Below are 8,990 nucleotides of genomic sequence, written 5' to 3'. Positions count from 1 at the left end.
GACCTTCAAGATCACCTAGTTCCAAACCCCTGCCATGGAGGGCGGTTGAGCTCTCAGATGCATTTGAGAGCATTGCATTTGCTTTTATTCGCAGTGATGCAGAAACACGGACGTAGCCATTCACAGGCATAAAACCCTTTCCAGACCCTTGCAGAGAAGCTCTTTATTGCGTAACAAAAACTTTCCCCTTACAACTTACGAACACTCTCAGGGACATTGCCACGCGCGGTTGCTCCCGGTGAGGGTCAGCTGCGCCTGCCATCACCACCTCGGCAAGGGCCAAGTGGGGCAGGAGAACACTGAGTACTTGTCAGCTCTGTTTGACCGATTACATGCAAGCGCTTCACAGTCATCACAGGCAACACCAACGAGTTTGGGACTCTGAATTGTTTATTAATGTATGAAAACTTCAACCAGTGAACACTGTATCAAGTAAATGCTGGGGGGGGCTTCCTGAAGCACCTGAATGAGCGCAAGCAAAGCAAAGGCTGCAGCAGGATGGCCCATGCTGTGCTTAAGGGCGCAGAGCTGTGCCTGCATGCAGCCTGGACACAGACACGCAGCTCCCAGCCGCAGAGAAGGGCCTGGCCTGCTCCCACTGCTGGCTCTGGCTGCTGCAGAAGGCAAATGGCTGTCCCTGGGCCTGAGCTGTTTTATTTTCTCTCTTCTGCACAAGCAAGGCCAAACCTGGCGCTGGTTGCAAAAGCCCTCCTGGCTCCAACAAAAAACTTTTGGTACAAAACTGGCATTAGCAACTAAAAAGCAACATCCCCAGGTGGAACGGTGGGAGGTGGTGATGGACAGACACTGCACTAACGCTGGCAGAAAGCTGAAAGAAGTCTGTTCAAGACAGGGAACTCCATCGGCACAAACCAGGGAGTGCTTGGTTCAGGAGAAGCTTCAAATTCTCATTATGTCCCTGACTAAAAAACTCCAGCCCCTGGCCCAGCACAGTGGGGCTTGGCTAATTGCTGCTGTGTTTCTTGCACACACTCCTCCTTTCTCCTCCCCTGCTTTGACTAGCTGAAGGGAAGATACAGGCACACTTTGTCTGAGATAAGCTCCTCCAAATGTGAGCAGCAGCTCCTCCTGCCCCTACTTAACTCTTCTTAATTACAGGGTGGCCCCAACCTACATTCAGCCCCGCCATGCCCTAAGGTTAGAAGGCAGCTGCAGAGAAGAGCACAGCCAAAGCCCCTGCCCCATGGGGGAGAAGGGAGAGGCCCGCACCCCCTGGGTCCCTGCACTTGTTTCTTTCAGGGAAAGGAGACCTGGGAGGCTCGGTTTGCAGCTGGCAGGGTGCTGGCTCAAGGCCCACTCCTCTAACAGGCTGGCCTCAGGCCCATGAGGCGGCCTACACATGTGCTCCTCGCAGCCACCACAGAGGCACTGGGGTGTGAGCCAGGCTGCTGCCGTGCCAACAACACCTTCCTGCCTGTGAAGGGGAGTGCCCAGGTAAGGCAGGCTGCATGGGCAGGAGGGTCAGTCAGCCCTCCCGGACAAACATCCTGCAGCAGGGCGAGTCCAGAATATGGCTGTGAGCAGTAGGGCTGGTTTAGGTGTCCTTCGGTTTCAAGAAGCTGGAGGTGGACAGGCTCAGCAGAGATTGCTTTAATGACATTAGCATTGCCCTTTTCAGCATCCCCACTTGTAGGTCTTCAGCATGTTAAACTAAATCACTGCAAAGCCAGTGGGCCAAACCTTTAGACAGCTCTTGGGTGCTCAGGAAGTGCCTGGCTGGGGGAAGCTGGCATGACCTTGGGCTACATCATGCAAGCAGCAGGTTATCGCATTCACAGCATTCCTCTAGACATGATGGGGTTGGGGTGGGGTAGGGAATCACTTAACACTAAATGCTTACAAATGTAATTTACCACAGAAGGACACCAAGTAACAGAGAACCCAGTTAAATGTGCAGGTGAGGTAGATCCACAAATGGCACGTGGCGTTTGTCACTGGTTGCGGTCTCTTCTCAGACCACCTGCAGAGAGGCAGCCTCTCCATGTCCCCAGTGCCTGCCCTTTGGAAAAGAAATGGCTCCAAAGACCTGTCATGAAGCTGCTCCATTCAGTGTGCGTATAGAGGTTTTAAAAAATGTTTACAAATATATATTTTTATATGCATTCCTTAAACTCTGTTTAGAAATGTAGCTAAAAAAAGTAGAAAAGCGCTAGCCGGAGTAGGCGGGAGATAGCAGACTGTGGTTCTTCCCACGTATGAAGGCACGAGCGTGGAAACACACCTGTGGTCAGGCCTGCACCACAGTGGTCTAACCCCACTGCTGACAGAGGTGTTCACCCTACCCTTCATATCACATTAAACAAAAGAATGGTGACCTCCTGCAGCTGTACTGATGCAGAGTATTAATACTGCCTGTCCTCTGGGCTTAAAGCAGGTGAGAGCAGTATGTAGCGCACGGTAGGGTTTGTGGTAAACAAGCCTGGAATCTTCCTAACTTGGTATTTTCAGGCAGGAAAGAATAGCCATCAGGTCCTTTATTCACAGGGCCTGCTTCTCTTCTGTCTTCAGGTTCCTTTATGATATGTGGGCAGAAGAAAGGGTCCTTAAAGCCAGCACAAGCATAAATCTGTGCTTTATACTAAGGCCCTTATCCACATCCAAAGCCCAGGAAGGGGTCATACCACAGTTATGTCCTGCATGTTAGACGGAAGATATTTAAAATACCAGGCTATTTAGAAGATGTTCTGTGCTTTTTCTAATGTGGACAACACACTCTAAAATCACCAGGGATCAGCTTGTGGCCTAGATTCGCTCCTCAGCATGGTCAATTGTACCAGTCCTTGTGTGTGGCTTTTTGAGATGTCCAGCAGATGAGTTTAATTCTAGTTTCTTTTTGCTGTTCCTCTTCCTGCAGATCACTCTTTTGCTTTTCAAAGGAAGCCTGCCTCTTCCCACAGATGTCTATAGGAGGGGAAAGTAAGATTCTGCAGTACTGAAGTAACATTAGCTCTGTTATGATCTCAGCAGCACTTTAAAGTAAGTGGCCAAGCATTATTAATTCATTGGTGCTCACTTTCACATCATTTATCATAACAAGCCTCTGCAGTACTCATGTGGATGCAATGTGGATTTCCAAAGAAATTTCATTGTGATTTATCTATTAATTAGTGGGCCATTACACTTTATTAAAGTGTTACCCAGGGCCTTAAGCATTCATTACTGCCTTCAGAGCAAACGCTTTAACTTCAGCTCAGCCTATCAGTGTCAGGCTATTCTGTCAAAAGCTCTTTTGCTTTTCATGGTGTCAAGCACTGCAAAGGACTGGTACCAAATAACCAAAGTGAATCTGATCCCTCCGGCTGCATTCACCTGGCCACACACAATGCACAGCACAGCATTTATGTATCTTTGCTAAATGGATATGAATAGGCAACAGAACAGTGAGGGCTGCAGAGCAACCGCCCCCCCTTGGTGGGGTTGATGATGCTGAGTTTCAACGTCTTAAAAATCTGTTCACAGAGAGCAGATAAAAGCAAGAGCCCAGGTAATTCAATGGCTGCATGCACAAAAAAGCAGGCAAGCTCTGACAGGTTTTCTCCTGAACCATCTCCACAGATGGGGTCAGAGAAGACAGCACAGGTTTGCTGCATTCACTGCCAGCTTCTCTGGAGAGGCAAGTCCATTGAATAGGGAGATTTAGGTAAAAGTGACAGTACCAGCCCTGTGAACTGGCAGTGACGGATCCGGCATGTTTATCATCACAGTAAGAAGTCACCAGCAGTCAGGCCTGATCCACCTCTGACATTCTGCAGGCTGGCAGCCATGCCACAAACAGCCCTTCTTTCACCAGAACAAAGATTAAGAAAATTGGATTTTTGGTTTCTCCACTCAATTCCTTGCATCTTTTTCTCTCCCAGTCTGTAATTTCTGGAGGATGCACTGCCACAAGTGGTGGTAGGTGACAGGTCTTAAAAAAGGGAATGTGTGTATGTATGCAGATCTACTAGCCATGTCTGTACAAGCCAATTCCTTTTTAGCTAAGGTTTCAGCAGCCATTTATCAGAAGGGGGAAAAAAAACAGGTGAAGAAATGCTGACTAAAAAATAAAATAGGCACAGCAACAAAAGATGAGGCTATTGCATTTAGAACCAATGGCACTGTCTTAACAGCATAACCTTCCCCTTCAAAATCCCAGCCATAGCCCCTCCAATGGCTATGACACTGCCATTCTGAGAGAGAGTGTGCCACTAACACAACAAGGAAGAGAAAGCAAAACAAATCAGCAGCCCTTCCAGCTCCTGCCCACCACCACTCTCTCTCCAGCTCCCCAGTCCTGGGCTAAGAGAAGACCTGGCTGTGCTGCTGGGTGACTCGGATAAACGTCGTTCTCCTGCTCAGTTCCTTCAGTTTGGCAGCTCCCACGTAGGTGCAGGTGGAGCGCAGCCCCCCAAGGATGTCCAGGATGGTGAGTTCCACATCCCCTCTGTACGGTACCTCTACAGTTCTGCCCTCAGAAGCTCTGGAGAAGAAATAGGTTACTGCATTTATATCTAGAAGTGAAGCGTAATAGTCTGTTTACTGGAGCAATGTGGAGCTTAATACTGCAGTTTACATACGTTCCCCCAGCTTTATTGCTTGCTTGCCTGTTGCTGCTTGGTGCTCTCAAGCACTGAAACGTCTCAACTCCAGTTACCACCAATACTGTGAACTAGAAGCAGACAAATATTGTAGATGTCCCAATATCCCACATGTATATTGACAGATCTCCCTCTTCCTCCCCTCTACAAACTGCCTACAAGCAAGTGAAGCTTCCAGGTTTACTGAAAGATAAACTTGACCTTGAGAGCTGCAAGCTTTAAAGAACAGCCAGGCTCAGGCAGCTTACAGAAATGTTGAAGTCTGCCTCAATCAGCAGAGTTCTACAAAGGCTTCACAGCTCCTGGGCTCTCTTATGTCACTGACCTGACACAGACGGAACTGCTCTGGCTGTCTCTTACCAGCCCACAGAGCCCATAGAGATGGAGTGAGAAACCTGCTACCAAAACCTGCTGCAGAACTGTCCCCTGAAGCTAAAAGGTGAGCTAGCAGAGCTCAATCAGGCAAAAAGGCCAGAAAAAATAGCAGTGTTGTGAATACTGTCAGGTATGGGCACATGCCAGCACAGACTGCACTGTTCCCAAAAACACATCTGAGGAGTATATGATGGAAGAATCCAGGCAAGTAACTCCTTCCCCTTCAGCTTTCTCCAGCCTCATGCTCAGCAATCCGTCCTGCAGTATAGTTCACCAGTCACCAGCTGATCCCACTAGGCTTTAGAGCAAGCTCGTTCTGCATGGCACATCAGCTCCCTTGGAGAGGTAGGCCTTGGAAAGGGGGGTGTCAAACAGAAATGCAGAGGAGATGGGATTGCTCCCCTCCTTCCGTATAAAATGAAGGCAGAAATTGCAGCAGGGTTCTGTCATTGTTGGAAATGTGGCTTTATTTAATTTTCCCTTAAACAAGTTGTTTAGGGGACAGTGCAAGAAAGAAAAAGCATCCTTGTTTGGAGGCTCCATTTGCAAATTCTTAACAATAGCAACAGCAGCTATGTGCAGGTACTTCAGTGTGAGCCTGGCTATGTTTCATTCTGTTAGTTTAAATGTAAGGTCAAAGCCTTAGGGAGACAATAAAGAAGTGTTAATATGCCATGGGAATAAGGAACCATGATTAATCTCCCTAAGTGACTCTTTCTTAAATAAACACTGTAATAAGCAGCCAATGGAAAATATATGTACCACTGCCGTGCACCAGACTGCACAGAGCACAGTGGTGTGTTCTATAGCCTGTGCTTCAGGGAGTTCACAGGCTTTTATTTGCAGCTCCAGTGCCAGCAGGAAGAGAAGGCCTGGCCCACAGAACAACACAAACATAGTCATGCTACCATTCTGCAGCCTGGGTTTTGGCCATGGCCACGTGGTCCAGTCAAAGTCAGGAGGTTCAGCTTGGGCTCCTGGGTGCTTGTTGCAAGACCACAGTGCAAGAGACAGTGCATGTCTGAGATCTGGGGAAACCAGTGTGAATTTTACCTACCAGATCCTGACATCTGAAGAGCTTTGCACGCTGCATTAGGCAAGAAATGCTGGGTTTACTGCATTCATTCATGACTGTCCATTCAATTCATGCATGAGAGTCCAATTAATTTATGCATGAATGCCCCATCAGTTCAAACATGCGCGCCCTGTTAATTCATGCTTGAGCACCAGGTGGGGCATAAGTTGCAGGGTTTTGAGCAGAGAGCTGATTGCAAACAAAGGCAGCCCCAGTTAGAGTGGTCCAACAGACCTGCAGGGATGAGAACATTGCTCTCAAGAGTCTGACCACCTGGCCACCTTGTGGTCCTTTTTTCTGAGCAGAATTACAGCGATGTGGGGTGCTTTCAGCCACTGCCCATGGGAGAAGTCCCTGCAATGACTATGGTGCTGTTAGGAAGCTGGAGCTTGTGGGATGCCACTTTTGGCCTTGGATACTAAAACCTACAAAAGTGGTGAACATCTAACATCACAGCCACAAATCCCTAACAGCTAGGCAGGTGCTGCTGCTCCTCCAGTATCAGCTGATAAGCTGCTGGGATGTCCTGTTGAACAAGGAGTGACCTACAGATACTGTACTGGGGGAAGCACGCAGGAAAAGAGGTGTGAGATTAGCTGCACAGAAGATGCCAAGTGTCCAGTTTTACATTCATCCTTGAAAGTAACTGTAAACAAGTGTTGAAAATTCTCCATGCTCCCACCCTACATGCTAGGAGTAATGGACATTCCAAAAGGAAAAGGAAGCATATAGGATGGAAGTGGGACAGAAATCTAGAGCTATTGAGTTAAGCAACTGCAAGCACAGCTTAAAAGGTCAGAGCTTAGCTAATGTTGTTTGACTGTGGAGTAAACCCCAAGAGACCAAAGCTCTTTGGCATGTCATCTCACTCCCCAGACAGGGAAACACCCTACTGCTGCATTCACCCTAAACCATCCCAGATGATATAAATGAAGCTCTGCAGCTACTGAACTATGGGTACTCTATTGGTACCTTGTGGTGGTTTAACCCCAGCCAGCACCCGTAACACTCAGCCGCTCACTCCCCTCTTGGGATGGGGGAGAGAATTGGAAGGGTAAAAGTGAGAAAACTTGTGGGTTGAGATAAAGATAGTTTAACAGGTAGAGCAGAAGCTGTGTGCAGAAGGATTTAGGATGAGAATCATGTTGATAACACATTGTAATTTTAGTTGTTACTAAGCAATACTTATTATAAGTCAAAGCCTTTTCTGCTCCTCACACACCACCCTACCAGTGAGCAGGCTGGGGGTGCACAAGAAGCTGGGAGGAGACACAGCAGCACAGCTGAACCCAATTAACCCAAGGGGTATTCCACAGCATATGGTGTCATGCTCAGTATATAAAGCTGGGGCAAAACTGGCTAGGGACCACTGCTCAGGAACTGGCTGGGCACTGGTCAGCAGGTGATAAGCAACTGTATCGTTGGTTTGTATATCTTACAACAACAACAATTAAATACTACTACTACTAACAATATTAATAATATTATTAATAGTGATTATTAATAATATTGGTTTATATTAACAATATTAATAAAAGTATTAGTATTATTTAAAAAAACCTTTTTCCCTTGCATATTAAACTGCCTTTATCTCAACCCACAAATTTTACTTCTTTTTTCTCAACTCTTTCCTCCATCCCACTACGCTGGGGAGGGATGAGTGATCGGCTGTGTGATGTTTAGCTCCCTGCCACGTTAAATCACAACAGTGGATTACAAGGGATGTCACAAAAGCTGGTACACTTGGCAGAGAGCTGCACAAGCAAGTCAACGGGAGCAGCTGAGGGATTTGCAGGTCTGACATCTCTCCCAGAGTTATGACCCCAAACTGACCTCTTCTCAGAAAAGAAATGTGAAGACAGAGCAATTGGGACTCCAAACAGCTGGAAAGGTGTGCTCTGATGCTCTCAGAAGAGACTGTGTCTCTCATTAGCCCCTGAATGGTGAGTAGAAAGGGAGAACTATTTGCTTGAGACTTTTTACAGAGGGTTCAGTGGGGCGTCTGTAACTGCTGGCCAGCTCTAGCCTGCTGCGGGGACAGAGGGATCGGCAGAGTGGCTGGGAATTCTGGCAGGGTGAATGAGGGGAAGCACATGTGCTGGTGCTCTGTCACCCTAGCAAAACATGGGTAAGGCTGCCCTGGCATGAGGTAACATTATGAGTGGACCATTTAAGAAGTGGCAGAAACTGGGGGCAAGTCTTCCAGGCTATCATTTGGGACACAGAAAAAGACAGTAAGTAGGAGCCAGCTGCTGATGCTATTCTGTCTCTGTGGCCCAAATTCCACCCTACAGTTAGTATAAAATGCCAAAACCCAGCTTAATAGCAGCTGTGAATTGCTGAGTGACCACAGTACAACTGCAGCATTCACATAAAACCTATAAAATCTCAAAAGAGTTAACAAAAGCAAATTGGCTCTAAGTGAACAATACTGCATGTGGTCTCTGCTCCTGCTTGCCTTATTTCTTTTCTCCCATAAAAAAAACTTAATCATCTCGCCTTTCAGAAATTCCCAGCTCTGATCTGTGTTCCTCATGGAAGGAGGTGAAATGTAAAAATAAACCAATATATAAATAACATAAAGGTAATGAAACTGGGTACACAGATTTCATACAAAATTAAATGGATCAACTTGACATATTCATTACAAAAACAATTACTCTTACAACTTTATTCCCTGCTACTGCCATCTCACACTACCTGTCAATTTTAATTTAACTATTTGCTGGAGGCTCACATTCTCCAGCCAAAACATGTAATTTTGGTAAGATGAAGTTTGTGACAAGTAGTCTTATTCAGCAGGGGCCTGAGCACACTGAGCGCCCCACTGCTTGAGTAAAACATGGTGAGCACACAGGCTCTTTTAAAGACAGAACAGCTTATTGGGGTCACTGATACAGACTTACAGCTGGGCTTTTGAAATGCATATGAAGAAGCCTCAC

At 47.0% G+C, this 8,990-nt stretch overlaps 1 protein-coding gene across 2 annotated transcripts in view; it reads right to left on the bottom strand.

The window, feature by feature from the left end:
* Positions 1-137: 137 nt before the first annotated feature.
* Positions 138-8,990, bottom strand: part of GMPR (guanosine monophosphate reductase) — a 43,034-nt gene continuing 34,181 nt past the window's right edge. For both annotated transcript variants that reach the window (XM_065667308.1, XM_065667309.1), the window contains one exon: positions 138-4,480. In XM_065667308.1, coding sequence (XP_065523380.1) covers positions 4,300-4,480 — 181 coding nt within the window. In that variant the 3' untranslated portion in view covers positions 138-4,299. The remainder of the gene's footprint in view (positions 4,481-8,990) is intronic.

The sequence above is a fragment of the Lathamus discolor genome, chromosome 2 (assembly GCF_037157495.1).
Source record: "Lathamus discolor isolate bLatDis1 chromosome 2, bLatDis1.hap1, whole genome shotgun sequence".
Classification (NCBI taxonomy): Eukaryota; Metazoa; Chordata; class Aves; order Psittaciformes; family Psittacidae; genus Lathamus; species Lathamus discolor.
The sequence above is the reverse complement of the archived record's forward strand: the minus strand, read 5'-3'. Positions and strand labels throughout refer to the sequence as shown.